Source organism: Mugil cephalus, chromosome 23 (genome assembly GCF_022458985.1).
Source record: "Mugil cephalus isolate CIBA_MC_2020 chromosome 23, CIBA_Mcephalus_1.1, whole genome shotgun sequence".
NCBI lineage: Eukaryota > Metazoa > Chordata > Actinopteri > Mugiliformes > Mugilidae > Mugil > Mugil cephalus.
The window spans coordinates 6,227,363-6,243,285 of record NC_061792.1 but is presented as its reverse complement, the minus strand read 5'-3'; the positions used below and the strand labels follow the sequence as shown (position 1 = coordinate 6,243,285).

At 43.6% G+C, this 15,923-nt stretch overlaps 1 protein-coding gene across 4 annotated transcripts; it reads left to right on the top strand.

Moving 5' to 3' along the window:
* The first annotated feature begins 132 nt into the window (after nucleotides 1-132).
* LOC125000954 (voltage-dependent L-type calcium channel subunit beta-4-like) lies at nucleotides 133-14,964 on the top strand. 4 transcript variants are annotated; one of them, XM_047576750.1, is made up of 14 exons: nucleotides 133-407; nucleotides 1,769-1,852; nucleotides 6,127-6,297; nucleotides 6,420-6,542; nucleotides 6,669-6,796; nucleotides 8,104-8,180; nucleotides 8,642-8,661; nucleotides 10,169-10,249; nucleotides 11,269-11,327; nucleotides 11,446-11,555; nucleotides 11,669-11,820; nucleotides 12,368-12,463; nucleotides 12,649-12,834; nucleotides 12,977-14,964. In XM_047576750.1, the coding sequence occupies exons 1-14, from the start codon at nucleotides 345-347 to the stop codon at nucleotides 13,238-13,240; spliced, it is 1,614 nt and encodes a 537-aa protein (XP_047432706.1). In that variant the 5' UTR covers nucleotides 133-344; the 3' UTR covers nucleotides 13,241-14,964. The 4 variants fall into 4 exon arrangements, with proteins under 4 accessions (XP_047432706.1, XP_047432707.1, XP_047432708.1 ...); XM_047576751.1 differs by lacking the exon at nucleotides 8,104-8,180 and having other exon boundaries at nucleotides 135-407; nucleotides 8,643-8,661; XM_047576752.1 differs by lacking the exons at nucleotides 133-407; nucleotides 1,769-1,852 and adding an exon at nucleotides 3,924-4,468.
* The last annotated feature ends 959 nt before the right edge of the window (nucleotides 14,965-15,923 follow it).

Below are 15,923 nucleotides of genomic sequence, written 5' to 3'. Positions count from 1 at the left end.
TAATTGGTGTGAGGTTAAAATAGCTCCTTACTAGGCTAAAAGTAATTACCTGAAGTAACATTAAAGGTAACACCCCCATCCTTGTTTCTAAAATAGTTCCGTCCATCATTAGGGACGCATCTGGTTTTGAGTGGCGCGTGCGGCAGCACTAGTGTGTCTGACGCACCCCCTCGGCGCGCGCAGCAGGAGCACACCTGCCTCGTGCCGGACAAAACAGCTGCGGGCTCGCGAGCGCTCACGTCTTGCCTCGTGGCGTGAAGCTGGAGCACGAATCGCGGAACCCGGCGCCCCTCCGCTGGGCTGGACCGGAGCAGCCAGCCCTCTGGACCGATGTCCTGGCCGAGATGTCCCGGCACATCTACATACGGAACAAGATTGGGGAGGGTATCCAAGCGCCCATCTTTCAGGTAGGTCAGGTGTAGCTTCTACTTAGCTTTATTTGAAACACAACCAGAACATTGTTTGAGACCGTGTAATTTGTACATTTTATTGACAAAGATAAGATAATTTAAATGTCTATGTAATTTAATAAAAAGTCATTAAAGACAGAAACTCACTGCAAGTTATCCCGCGTACGGACACGACGGCAAATGGTGGACTCATTTAGACAAAATATACTAACGTGGTTATGCTGTTTGTTGTTAAATACCTTTATTTTATTTCAATTTTTTCAATTTTGACACTTTTTTAAAAAGCTTATTAGTGTTTTTATTGATATCGCAACACTAAGTAAAAAAAAAAAAAATGACGTACGCAATTATGCTAATAGGCTAACGGTAAAATATAATTAACATGCTGTCAGTAAATTAAATTAATTTGAATACACCATATTATGTTTGAAATATAATATTTTATATAATTAAGGTCTTATTTATTCCTGCTCAGTAACTAAAGTCACATTTTGAATAGTTGTGGTTATTTCAGAAATAAAATGAAAGAATACAAGAAAAATTTTAAAAAACAGTGATTGTTAATATGCTGTTAATTGAGTAAACACTTTTCCTACAGATAAAAAACTTTAAATATCTACAATAAAAAATGTTTCTTGACCTCTAACACATTTTCATTCGACAATTCAAAATTCACACCATGTTATATGTTATATGTTTTAATCCTGTGTGACTTTTCCCATTAAGTTCAGTCTTATTTCTTCTAACTGACGTATTTTCACTAACGTTGTGATTGCTAGTTTCCCCTATTTCTCATTTTAACTGCATGTAACGTGTTTGTATTATGTGCTAAAGTGTGCAGGTCTTTGGTAAATGTATGAACATCTCATCTGTCTCCAGCTTGATTGATCATTACAGGGTTACTTGCGAGTATTAATAGCAAGATATTCATAGACTTAACTTCATCTTTCATATCACTTCTTGGCTTTCGGCTCGAGGCTTGAATTGAGAGGCAGGAGAGAGATGGTGACCCAGATTAATGGCCCTGTTTTATAAATTCAGGGAAGTAGGTTCTGACTTTTTAACAGTGACATTGTCATTAACTCCGGAGACTTGAGCAAAAATGGGGCAAATCACTGGCAGATAATTAATTTGGCTCCCCGGAGATGGTCTCTGCTGGTATATTTGGATTTTCAGGAGGAGAGAAAGAAACTAAGTGAAGAGGTGAGGAGAAAAGTAAGTAGTCGAGAGAAACGTATGTGCTTACATGCAGCGAGCTAATTTTAAAGTTAACTTCAATATTTGACCTTATTGTTCCATTTTAAAGAGCTGTTTGATGCGACCTTCACGGAAACTTCACGCGTTGTTCTCTCGTACAGGTAAACCGAGGGACTTACTCCAGGAGGAGCCGCCTCAAGAGGTCTGATGGCAGCACCACCTCCACCAGCTTCATCCTCAGACAGGTACAGAGAAAGGCCTTGATTATAAATAGAAAGCACGTGTTGATGTTATGATCTGAGGTCAGAAAAGGTAACTGTTACATTTGTGGCTTTACGTTCAGGATTATTGTTAAGATGTTTTTAGTTGTTATTCAAACCTTTTGTATTTAACAATGGTGCCACCCTATGGAGTTTGTAACTATTAGAGACACCAATTGTATGGATTTCATAATTATGTTCTGCAGCTGTTCGTTTCCTATTGCCCATCTGTGTACCATTGGCTAATGGTGTACATTTCACTGTCGACTCTAGGGGGCGACAATTTGCAGATACTCGCCTGCACTCCAACGCTAACTATCTACCATAGTTGAGTACATCTACTGATACATTAATTTTCTAAATCACGAATAACACAACGTGGTTATCTTCTACAATATAGGCTGCATAGAGGATTATATCTGTGCATGTGATCTGTCCAGTTGAAACATCAAACCATTTAAAAGGACCTCAAATTGATGGAGAGATTAATTAGGGACCCCTACCTACTATGTGTATTCTGTATTAAACTCGACCTAGTGCTTTTTATAAATATATATCATTATATATCATTTTGCATTGAATATTAAGTTATTAAAATAAAGCACAGGTGCAACTGCCGTAAACATAAACATACCTAACTACTAGTGTAAGTGCGTGTGTATAATTGACAGATAAAGAAAATGACAGATCTAAATTTCAACTTTAAACATACCTGAGATGTGTTTAGTGAGATGTCTGACCCTGATGAGAAGCACACAACTTATATGACCTTGGCTGAATGGATGTTGATGGGAGCTAGCTGCACTGTTAGCTTCTCTTCTGCTAACATTGCAGCGTGCTTCTGGATTTCACCAGGGGACCGACAGAGTCCGCGTGTAATATGTGGCCTCGTGACTGGCTCAGTGGTGATAGGGGCGGGGCCTATTGTGTACAGGAAGCTTAGATTGACAGGTCTAGTGTGAAACGGTGCCTGAAAGATAACGTCTTCTGCCTCCATTTATCCCTTTACTAAAATATGTTCAGTTCATGTTAAGGTGTATTTAAAGAAATTCAAATTTGTGGGGGAAAATTAAAATAAATAAAAAATATATATATGTGTATATATTTATATATATATATGTATGTATGTATGAAAAATGTCTAATCAACCAAAAATTTTGCGACCCAAACTGCAGTACCTCTGCGGACCCCCTAGGGGTCGGGGACCCCCTGTTGAAGACCTGTGATTTAAAATACAGTGACGCACGTGTAGCGGTGTGGCCTTAATTTCTTCCTTTCAGTAACACGTATAATAAAATTCTGTAGCCAGCATCATGCAATAGGTGCATTAGGATTAGCATTATTTAAACTTGTTCTTGTGAAGAACCCAAACCCCAACTCTAACTGTAAAGAACAAAAATGTACCTGTTGGATTGATTAATTAATCAGTTTAAAATGTTGAAATGTGCTAATTTTCTTTTCTGTTTTATATAAAATCACATATAAAACAACATCAGTATCAAGTATTTTCTTGGTCGATTATGGACCAATTACTTGTCTGGTTAATAAAATGTCAAAGAAAATGGAAAAGAAAAGAAACCTTTTTAGATTTTCAAAGGGTAAACACTGACATCCAGTGTCGCTTGCATTGTCAAAAGCCCCAGAGACGCTTCATTTAATGCCACCGACGATGAAGGAAAATCTGAAAACATTCACGCGAGTTGTCCGTTTAAGCTGGAGGTCGCGTCGCGCGGCGTCGCCCCCCTTTGATTTGAAAAAACAAAAGGGCCGCTCCTTTAAACGCATGATGCAGGATTCGGTGTGTTTTCCTCCTCTCCTCTCCGGAGAATAAACAGGCAGAATGAGGCTGAGGAGAGGCGAACGGGGAAATGGAGGATGCTGCTCCCCTCTTCTGCTCCTCCGTCCCCCCTCCCCCGATCCCTGCTACCACCCCGCACTGAAAAAGAAAAAAAAAGGAAAAAAAATCAAGGAGAGCGCTCATCCAAGCCTAGTGGACGGCCGGCCAGCCAATCAGCTCCTTGCACATTGGCTCTGTCATCAAGCTTGGATATTGAGGAAGGATCCACTGCTCTGCTGCTGCTGCTGCTGCCGCCTCTCTCCTCTCTCCTCCGCTCTCCGCTGTGTGTATATATATATATATGTAGATGTGCGAGTGCGCGGAAGCCTGATGAAATGAAATGCCAGGATTGGGCTACCTCCAGGGAGAGCCTCTCCACCCTATAATGTGAGCCAGCCAGCAGCGCTCTGGGACCAGGGTAGAAGCTGCATCCACCAAGCGAAGCGGGGCCTCCGGAGGACCAGGCGTGATCCAAACAGGAGGGGAGAGAGATTTTTCCCTTTTTTTTTTTTTTTTTTTTTCTTTTTTTCTTTTTTTAAATTATTCTTCTCTGCCGTGGAGGGAAGGGATTGTCGTCATCCCCCCCCCCCACCACCACCACCACCAATCCATCCTTTTTTTTCTCTGCTGCCCCCTCCTTCCTCCTCCGCCTCCACTCTCTCGTTTTTTTTCTTCCCCCCTCATTCTTCTAGAGGCGCTCGTTGGAATATCAAACCTCCATGTATGACAATTTGTACCTGCATGGATTTGAAGACTCGGAGGCGGTGAGTGTTCGGGATGGCGCGCGCGCTGACGGACGGAGCGCTGCACACACACACATTTCAGAGGCCTGTGATGGGTTAGCCGACGGTACAGTGTAGCGTGATGATGGGCTATGCTTGGCTGGAAGGGGGTTGGGAGGGTGGGTGTGAAGGATGGGGAGGGAAGAGGGGGGGGGGGGAGCTGCACATTAGGCAGATGGCTTCTGATGTGTGACATTCACACCGTTTTGTGTGATTTTTCACCTAAATCTATGTGTGTGTGTGTGTTATGTGTCTGCAATCTGCCTTTAAGGCTCTGAGAACGGACGTCAGGGAAGCCACCATGAGGAGCCATTTAGTGCTCATCACACCCCGCGCCTCCGAGAGACGCACCGAGCTCTCGCCTCAAAGGGGGACGGCGGAGAGGTGCCGGGGTTACGAAACGAGACCCCCCCCCCCTCCTCGCGCGTCTTTAAAAGAATCCGCCGCGTTTCTCGTCCGAGCCCCGCGGCCGCGCGGCTCTGGGAAACATGCATCGTGATGTCATTAAGCGGATTCTGATGTTGATGAGTCACATGCCGAAGCTACTCCATTGGATAATGGATCGGACGCTACAGTGCCCCCCCCCCCCCCCCAGATATTCCACACAGATCCTCGAGATGACGCTCGGTGCGACTTATCGGCGTCGGAGAGGATTTTTTAGAAATAGGGGCGAAACAAATCGTATGTATCGGCTGAATCGGTCGTAATCTAACCGCCTCAGGCTTCCCCGTTCAAAATCTGTAGTCGAGGCGTCGTCACGGTGAAGTTTAGGAGCTTTAAGCACCCCTGCCAATACGTCTCTCCCCGTCAGAGTGATGACAAAAAGTCTTCGCACACGATTCCGAACCAACAGTGTGCTGAAGTCAGGCCCTTCTGCTGCTAGCTTGTAAAAAAAAAAAAAAAAAAAGTGCTTAGCTGGGATGACTAACTTGATTGATCTCCTCGGGACTAATGGCCTCCCTTAATTGAATCGTCATTAGCGGCTGATTGTTTGGGTTAACGCAGCAGAAGGAAGAGCTTGGTCAAGTCGTGTCCAAGCACAAAAAAAAAAAAAAAAAAAAAAAGTGTAGCTTTAATGACATTTTTTTTTCCTGGGTGCAGGAAAAATGCAACAAAGAAATGCCACTGGTGGAAAAACCTCTGACTGACGCGGCTGATTTGACCGAGCGGCCCCCCACGTGTCACTAGTGCTTCACGGTTGCCTCAAACGGGTCAAAGAGAAACGAGACCCCGAAAGAGCAGACGCTCGTGCTGCTCTTCCCCGACGCGCGGGTCATATTTGTCACCGCCGAGGAGTTGCATCGGATGCGTACGGTCACGCAAACTGCTGACGGCACAGGATCAGAAATTCCACTTTGTCTGAGATGCTCCTGGCAGCCGGCTCTCTTCTGTGTCATCCATTTCACCTGATCTGCATTTAGAGTGCCAAAGCTCCACTCTGGACTTGGCACTCCGACTGGAAGTCGGTGTAAACCCCAAAACCTCGGCAAACGGACATTACGATGCTCAGCAGTTCAAATGCTTCAGGTTAAAGCTGTAGCACATCCTTATTTTAAAGGGCGACGGAGGTCGGAGTGCTAATTTGAAACGGCTCTGGGTTCACCAACTGTTCGTTAATTCGTTTATTTTTTTGTTTGTAGGGCTCAGCTGATTCATACACTAGCAGACCATCAGACTCAGATGTCTCTCTGGAGGAGGAGCGGGAGGTGCAGGCCCAGGTCCAGAGCCAGAGCCCAAGCCAGAGCCAGGGACCGGGTCAGAGCCGGCAGGAGAGGGAGCAGCAGGCTGCCGTTCAACTGGAGAGAGCCAAGGTAGCCAAACGGCGACGCCGCTCCGTCTAAATTAATTAAGCTTTCATCGTTCTCAGGGTTCATGTTTTTGCACGCCAGTGAGAATAATGCCAGTGCATTTTTATTGTGCGTTTGTCCTCCAGACCAAACCGGTCGCGTTTGCCGTGAGGACCAACGTCAGCTACTGCGGCGCGTTGGATGAGGATGTCCCAGTACCAGCCACGGCCATCTCCTTTGACGCCAAGGACTTCCTCCACATAAAAGAGGTACACGTTTGTGTGCACGTTGTACATGAAACCTGCTGTATTTGTCAGTCGGGTTAGGGAAGATAGATGAAATTCTCTATTGCTTTTCCTCTTTTTTTTTTCTTTTTTTTTTTTTGGCGCCCTCAGAAGTTCAACAATGACTGGTGGATTGGTCGGTTAGTGAAGGAGGGCTGTGAGATCGGCTTCATCCCCAGCCCTCTGAAGCTCGAAAACATTCGGCTCCAGCAGGAGCAAAAGAGAGGACGAGTCCAAGGGTAAGCAAGTGGAAAAACACGCTCGTGTACTTAACTAAACCTCCTTTTGAGGCCAAAATACATCTTTTTTTTTTTTTTTTTTCACTTCCTGGTTACACCTCTATGTTTTTCCAGTCGTCACCATGAAAGACGCCAATTTATGCTAAATACACTAAACTAACTAACGTTTTTCAGGCCAAGTAGAGACTCCCAACCTGCTATATGAGTTGTACATTAAACTTGTGGTATTTATAAATATATGTAATATGTTGGATTCATGTAGATGTTTAAATTCGTGGGGGGAAATTAAAAAAAAAAAGAAAAAAAAAAGTCCAATCAACCAAAGAAATTGCGACCCTCCTGCAGTACCTCTGTGGACCCCCAGGGGTCACTGTCCTCCTGTTAATAGTAGTTTAGATTCTACTGTCACATATAGATTTCCTTATGAATGAAAATCATATTGTAGGCAGAAAATATTAATTAATCTATTAGCAGAAAGTGAATGTACATTCGTTTTGTTGTGACTTTTATTAGCAATGTTAGTAATTTGTTGCTTTTTTTTAGTTTAATAGTAAGTTTTATATCTTTTTCAGGCATTTTATAGGTGAGATGTTTCATAATTAAGTGGAGAAATAGTTACCTAATAGTACAGTAACCTGGTATGTTTAAGCCGATAGGAATGAATCTTCCATTAGCTCCTTCATAAAAGTGATTTCTTCTCCTTTGACCCAGGTCTGCCCCTGACTCACACCTGTTTACACCGTCCCTTGTACTCACGCTGACTCCACCAGTCAAACCCTTCCAATATCTGTAATTAGCCCACCTATCAACCCTCTAGTTTCCTCGTGCGTAATGTGCCTTGAACGTCCTGTCACCCGGCGTTTGTGGAGTACGCTTCCCCCCGAGCCTCGATGTTGAGTTTAATGCTAATCTCACTAGACTGCAGGGCTTCAGCGCTTTCGCTTACTTCTGGGGCTTTTCGTGGCCGAAGCCTCGCAGACGCGGGAGAGACGCTCGAACCCCGTTAACCGGGGCGACAGTTTCTCTGTGGCTGCAGCATGAGATATTCAGGAAAAAGAAAAAAAAAAAAATCGCCGTTCTGTCTTGAAAAACTCTCTCCATCCTCTATAAAAACAAACCCAGGTATCAGTAATAAATCCACATGCAGGATATTTATTAAGAGACAAAATAGATTTTTCTTTATTTAGATGTCGTGACTTTTGTGTCGTCACAGCAACTCTTTCATTTTCCGTTGTTTTCTGCATTAATACTTTGGTGTTTTTTTTTTTTTCTTCCTGTCTTTCTTTATCCCCTCTTGTCTTTTCCAGTAAGTCTGGAGGGAACTCCTCTTCCAGTGTAGAGGATGAGGTATCTGCCTCTATCCGACCGCTCATATCCTCAGCAGGTGAGAACATCGGTCGGGGGGAGAGGGCTGTTCGTAGCCAGCCGCCCGGCTTAGAGCCGCGTTTCTCGAACCACGACAGCATAGAGATAATAAGACTCTAAAACCATCCCATGTCTCTGCATAGAGCATAAGTTCACTGTAGATTGTTGGTCCATTTTCCCATGATCCTCCTCTTCCTCCAGTTGAGGACTGCAGGCGCTCTGAGACTGGGGCTTACCACAGTGTGAACCCAACGACAGGCCTATGAACCCCCCTCTGAACTGCTCTCATGTGACTTTGTGAATATAACCTTAGGACAATAGAAGCACTATTTTATTTTTATTTTTTATTTTTTAATCCTTGATAGGTTTCATTTGTTATGAATGTCACGGTGTCGCGCATGTTTCTGAGATACTCTGGTGACGGCTCCCGTCGCGGCAGCTACTGACGGCACTCTCACTGTCTTCTCTCCCCTCCCACAGGAAAGCAGAAACAGAAAGTGGTAAGTTTGGTGACGGTAAAAAAAAAAAAAAAAACCCACTCATTTCCCATCCGCTCGACTCCCGTCGCCGCCGTCATGAAACGACAGGAGCAAGTAGCGCTGACAGGAAGTTACAGTCCCATGCCGTGAAATACTTCAGCCCGACTGAAGTATACGGCGCCAGATCATCACCATCACTGTAGCGGCAAAGCTCACGGCTGCATCTGTGACGCCTGAAACCTTGAATTGCAATTTTAGGAAGGTTTCAGGTATTTTGGCAACGGGTGGCAGAATAAACGGGCTTCAAAATATGATGCTAAAACCTGTTAGCTTGTCTTAGCATAGAGGAAAATGGGCTAAGTGACAAGATAAAAAAAAAATCTGCACATTTATGTATATACAAAAAAAAAATAGAGTTTATGTGCTGATTTTTTTCAATTTTAATTCTATCTAATCTTATCTATTATTATATGTTTTTGCTAAGCATTAAAAAGCTATTCCTTCCAAAATAAAATAAATAATAATAATAAAAAAATATATAAGACCATGTAGTTGAAACCTGAACTGATTGAACTCTTGGATTAAAAATGAGGGGAAAAAAAAATAGGAACAAATATATTAAGAAAATAGACAATAACTGATAATTATTTGTTAAATGTGTAACTTATAGTCTGTTTAATACATGACTGGAATTTAGCTGCTATTAAGCTTTTATTTTGGAATTTGCGATACCATTTATAGTGTTATCTTACTTTTAAAATCATATATCTGACTTTGAGATGCAGTGGACAGTCCTGGAAAAAGTAAAAAAAAAAAAAAAAAAATAATATTTTTTTATGTTTTTTTTAAACAACAGAAATTAACCTATTTTGAAGTAATTTAAAATTTCAAGTGCTGCGGTTTTAAAACTTTAACAGAGCAGTGAAACTATTTTCCTCTGTTACCGTCCTTGTACTTTGAATCTTTTCTGAATTATGCTGCATTCAAAATTTTGAACTAGATACACACATTTCTTTTTTTATTTTTTAACTGAAAGTTCTGCATCTTTAAATGAATTTGTTGACATGGCTTCATAAGAGATTAGTGTGACCACTGTGTTGTTATTGTGAAATTTGATCACTTTGAACGAGTCACATCCATCCATCTCTGTAGCAAATGATAAAACCCATGTTGGTCAAAATGCAAAAAAAACAAACAACAATGTTTTGGAGCTAAATCCTATTAGATGTGTTAATTGCTGAGACAATATATATATATATATAATTTAGAAAAAGGTGCAGTGACATTGTCTTTTTATTACATTTTGACAAATGAACTTATCATTTGCTACTGGCAAAACACCAGCTTCCCATCTACTTGTAAGTCCGGCTCACTCTGTCGTCCATTACAGCTGTCAGCTCTGCTTTATATTAAACCGTTCAAGTCAGTTTCCTTGTTTGTGATGAGTCTGCTGCTTTTTTGTGTGTGTGTGTGTGTGTGTGTGTGTGTGTGTTTCTGTGTGTGTGTGTGTGTGTGTGTGTGTTAACAGACGGAGCATATCCCCCCATACGATGTGGTTCCCTCCATGAGGCCCGTGGTGCTGGTGGGTCCCTCGCTCAAGGGTTACGAGGTGAGCTCACGGCCGAATCGATAACAAAACATATTAAAAAAAAAATTTAAAAAAGCACCGAAAGGACAAACCCGCTGCGGAAAGGAGACGAGTTCTCTTCTTGCTCGTCTTTCCCAGAGTCTCCCCCAAAATAGCTCGCTGTTGGCGCGGTTAATTACGAGTGTGTCATCGCCCACGTAACATCCAGATTGCAGCCAGACTAACGAGGTGACTAAGAGGTCAGATGAAAATATGTTGAGTAACTGGCACATTTTGGCCTCCCTGTGCAGCCTGCCTCAGTGCTTCCATCACGGCCTGTACGTGGCCCGTGTATGAGGACAGAGCTCAATACTATAATTGTCTTAACGCACAGAGAGGAAGATCACTTTCACCTTCTCGAGTCTTTGACTGATAGATGCTCCACTTTAAAGCAGTTTGTTGCTGCAGACTAACGCTCCAGCAAATGAAAGCAGCCTGTTGCAGGTGGAAACACTTTTTTAAAAAATAATTAAGGTGCACGTCGCAAAACAAAAATAATGAGCTAAAAGTTTTTTTTTTTTTTTAATTTGCATAGTTGAGTAACGTAGTACTGGTCTGTCGCTATTGGCAACCTATTACTTGCTTCATTAAAAAAAGTAATGTAATAATAATCTTGAAAATAAACATTTAAATTGATTATGTAATTAAAAACCATGCATTTCTAGATCAAACATTACTTTATTTATTAATTCTTTTTGAGCTGATGTCATATCCGTCAGCCATTGACGAGCCATTGACATCATTCAGCTTTTTTTTAGCACCAGAAGAAATGCCATCTGGATTTCCCTGATGGGTTGTTCCTTATTCATACTGAGCATCATGACGAGAAATCTGCGGACAGATTATCAGTCTGCTTTCTGAATTTCAACCAATTCAGTTCAGAACGTGGGAAGAAATAAATAATAAAAGAGACGCGAAACGTAGAGCACCCGTAAAGGCGTCATTAATTTGTTGTGAACATTTAAACCTTTAAAACATCCCTCGTTGTATTTTCTCTGCAGGTAACGGACATGATGCAGAAAGCACTATTTGACTTCCTCAAGCACAGATTTGATGGCAGGTAAGTAAAGATCGTCAGCCACATGCCACATGTTTTACCCTACAAGAAGAAATATAAATATCTATAATTAATACAGTATTATTTATCCAGTGTGCCAAACATCATCTTCTTCTTCCAGGATATCTATAACGCGGGTCACAGCAGATATATCACTGGCCAAAAGATCTGTCCTCAACAACCCCAGCAAGAGGGCCATAATCGAAAGATCCAACACTCGCTCCAGTTTAGGTGAGAAAACCGCCCGAAAGCCCCGAGCTCGCGTTGACGCATCGCCGAGCAACGGCTTTAAACGGTGAGGGTGAACTCAAGCTATCGCCGTGTGCGTCTTCTTGTCCCGTCAGCCGAGGTGCAGAGTGAGATCGAGAGGATCTTCGAGTTGGCCCGCTCCCTGCAGCTGGTGGTGCTGGACGCCGACACCATCAACCACCCGGCCCAGCTCCTCAAGACCTCCCTGGCTCCCATCATCGTCCACGTCAAGGTCTCCTCGCCAAAGGTTCGTTAAACCTGCCGGAAACTGCATCGGTTTAGCTTAAGCTGCGGGTTACGTGGACTAAGTGTGGACGGTTTGGCGTAAGAAATGTGCATCTCCACAGCTGCTGAGGTCGAGCAACAAGAGCACCTAGATATTTCAAAGGTAACGGTCTCTATTCTAGGCTTGTGTTTTCCTCTCACGGGTCACCTCAAACCGAGCATGAAGTACTTGTGCTTTAAAGCCTTCGATCAACGTGCGATGTGATCTACACAGCAGCACCTTTGCATGGAAGTCTGTTCCACGCCTTTCTTTGACACAGGGGCTGCAGCGGCCAACGCTCGGATCAGGAGGGTTAATTAAACGTCTCCCACGGCACCCACGGTTTGAAGCGTTTCACCCTCACGCACCTTTTATTGCTTTCCTACAGCTGACGGTCTAAAAGCGACCGCCGTGCAACCTGGTTAGGAAGCAGCAGCTTCATCTCCACTGGAGATGCACGCGACCTGAGCGGGAGCTCGTCCGCGGCCGCGATACGTCAAGTCACGCGCTCTCCTTCTCTTTCGTTCAGGTTCTGCAGAGGCTAGTCAAGTCCAGGGGGAAGTCTCAGAGTAAACACCTGAATGTCCAGCTGGTGGCAGCAGATAAACTGGCCCAGTGTCCACCGGTAAGTAGCCGCCCTCATGTACCGTCTAATGCTTAGGTCTTCAACAAGGGATCCATGGAGGTACTGCAGGGGCAGGGGGGCCTGAAGAACTTTGGAAACCCCCTGGTCTAATGGTTTGTTGGCCTTGGAGTTTCCATCAAGTTCTTCATCCTCTCAAACGTTCTTCCAACCGTCTGCTCCTACAGGAAATGTTTGACATCATCCTGGATGAGAACCAGCTGGAGGACGCCTGTGAGCATCTCGCTGAATACCTCGAGGCCTACTGGAAAGCAACCCATACCTCGATGGCGACGCCCCTAAACCCCCTGCTGGGACGCAACCTCGGCCCAACCACCCTCACCCCGTACCCCACCAGCATCTCTGGACTCCAGGTACGCACCAGCTAGTCCCAGATCTCACACAAACTCCTTCAAACCCCCCGATTCTACCGTTTGAGTTTCAAGAATCATTGCCCAAATCCTTTCCTTCATTTGTCGAGACTTACCCGCGTCCTTGCTGTGTTCGTGTGATTAGCAGAGCCAAAGAATGCGACAGAGCAACCACACGGGGGACCACTCCACCCCCAACGAGCGGCGCAACCTGATGACATCGGACGAAAATTACCACAACGAGCGGGCGCACAAGGGACGGAACCGCATGTCTTCTGGCTCGCAGCATAGCCGAGAGCAGCAGGACCCCTACCAGGACTACCAGGACCCCTATCAGGATGCATACAAGCCACATCGCAATCGCAGTTCACCGGGCAGCTATAGCCACGACTCCCGGCACCGGCTCTGAGCCCGATTCTGCCCACCCCCCTCCCACCACATCCCCCGGGCACAAAAGGGCCCAGATGCCACCCAAAATAAACGCTGCAATAGAGCCAAGACGGTCCCAAATTGTACCTGATCGCTTTAGTTTTGTGCACCTGGCTATTTTCCTCTTTCAAATTCAAACAAATCCGCGTTCAGGTATTTGTTTTTAATCGAGCTGTCAGGGCCCCGCCCCCTCCCCCTCGCCGCCCCATCAGTCAACAGCGTGAGTAGTCAGGAGTTTCAGTACGTCAACTTTAACTAATACTGTAAAATGAATTCCGTCTTTAGTTTATTTTCCCCGGGACCTTTTGGGATTGTACTAACACGACGCTCAGCAGATGTGCGGCGCAGATCGTGCTTGTTCTTTGAGTCGACGAGCTATTTGCGGAGGTGATGATGTATGGGCTTCCAAGTGCCTGGAACATCGCACCAAGTCCACTGCACACAGACTGCTGAAGGCCGCCCCCCTTTCCCCTCCCCATCCTGGGCCATGTATAAATCCACTCCCCATTTAGCTTATTGCATGCTGATAGACGATCAACCACTGCATCCACTTCATCGATATTTTGTACCTAGCATCCCGGACTCTCCCCCGCGACGAGGTGTAAATACGGAGGTCCAATTTTCTAAAATCACCCGGTTGCGGGTCGGCGGTTGGCGGCGGGTCGGTGGGTTTGGCTGTGGACGTGATATCCAGCTGCTAGTTTTCGAAAACTGGTGCTTCACATTCCCAAACTATTTTGCTATTTGAAAGTCACTTTGAGCAAGGCCAGCTTTTCTGTAGCATAGCGTTAGGATTTGATTTGGGTGAAGGCCCTCGAAAGCCGTCGAACGTGGAGCGGATTGGGATGGTGCTGGGATCAGATCTCAGTTACGCTGTAGGGGAAGGCAATACTGCTTCTGTTCTAAACAGCTAGCACTTAGAGAGTTAGAGAAGCCAATAGCTGTGACAGTCTGTCTGATAGTGTAGTGAAATACGATAGCAAAATACTACTTGACATGCGTTTGATGTTGTTGAAACGTGGACTGGCATAAAAAAACAACGCTCCGAGAACCTACCGAGCAGATCGGGATGTTCTGTCTTGATATTTTTGCCCCTGGCAGGGTGAATGAAGGGACTGGCAACCGTTTCTTTTTATAGACCTAAAAGAGCATCTGCTGCTGAAGCTACATGTTGTTTTTGCATTTATTTGCATCGAAATCAAAGTCCTTTAGAAGTAAGACAAACGCACAGATGTTGGTTACCAGTAGCCCTTTGGCTACTCGCTATAAAAATCCCACGTCGTCGGTTTCAGGGGATTGAAACAGGAAAAACGTGACAGGATCGGTTGCATCATGTTCATTCTCTGTGTAGCTGGCATGTTGTCCTGACTGCAGAGCATGTTCCCTCCAAACGTTAAATAGAACCCTTCTGTAATCAACTTGATGTTTGTAGAAGTATAGGGCACAAAAAAAAGAAGAAAAAAAAATGATGTCCCAAATTACAGGTGAATGATCCCTGAGGTTCAATCAGTACACTGAAAAAAAATAAAATAAATAAATTTACGCATCGGTATATCAGAAAGTTTAGTGTTTCAGTGGGTTGCATGACACAGAAGTGGAGCCATCTCAATGATTAAAGTCTCCTCATCTTAATTTATGTTATTTATGGTCGAATGTGCACTGGAACAGCCCTCTCAAAAAAATAAAAAAAAAAAAAAAAAAAAAGGGGTAACACACATGGTGCTTCGTACGAAAATATAGAGCTGCTGCGGTTGTTTTTAAGCCCTGTTACTGTAATGTACTACGTACGCAGTGTTCTATACTTTTAAGATGTCATTTCGACTTTATCGTCCGATTATCTCCAAACAACAAACTGTACCTATTTCCAGCCGTTTTTGTCCAAAGAAGAGGACAAAATGTGAGCGTATCCTGCCGTTCTCAGTTGTCCTGAAGTAACACGATGGGTTATGTCCTCACACGGCAAAGACAAAATTGTAGTAAATATGTACTAAATATGTTTGTAGTCTCTTGGGACAAAAAGATGAAAAGTCATATCATTTGACAGACCAGCTTTGGTATTTCCTTTTTATTTATTTATTTATTTATTTATTTTATAGCTAGCAATGTGTCTTTATTTATTTTTTTCACTATTGAGTTGCTACAAATTCTTGCAAATGAGCCTAATACGACGAATGACAGAGTCAAACCTTTGTGTTTTCTTTCAGTGTATGGAGGACCAAATCTGACCCTTGCCAAAATGAGCAGATAAAAAGCTTAACGGAGTAATACGATAAGATTTACTCAATCGAATATCAATCAAAACTTTCCTTTTAACATTTGTTCATTCACTCAAACAATACGTTTATTTACTGATTTTACATTAAGCCAAGTTTGGTCCTTTTTAATCACTGCTGTTATGGGAAAAGATACACAGCCAGGGATGTATAATCTTTTTTTGATGGGGGGGAAAAAATCTGTTTTGCTGATGTGATCTCTGATATCAGATATGTACAGTGTTTTCTTTCTTTTTTTGTTTCTTTTTTTTTTTTTTTGGCATGTTTTAAAAAAAAATGTTGAAGCTACTAAAAACATGTAAAGTTCTTCCCTTTCTGACAAAAATGATGTACAGTAGTGACTGCTGCTGCACCAGATTAGGTTGGTGCCTTACAAATAGTGAATTAATG

Coding starts and splice junctions, on each gene's coding strand:
- LOC125000954 (XM_047576750.1), top strand. CDS start 345: ATGTCCCGGCACATCTACATACGGAACAAGATTGGGGAGGGTATCCAA. Junction 408..1,768: donor TCCAAGCGCCCATCTTTCAG/GTAGGTCAGGTG, acceptor TCTCTCGTACAG/GTAAACCGAGGGACTTACTC. Junction 12,835..12,976: donor CCAGCATCTCTGGACTCCAG/GTACGCACCAGC, acceptor TCGTGTGATTAG/CAGAGCCAAAGAATGCGACA.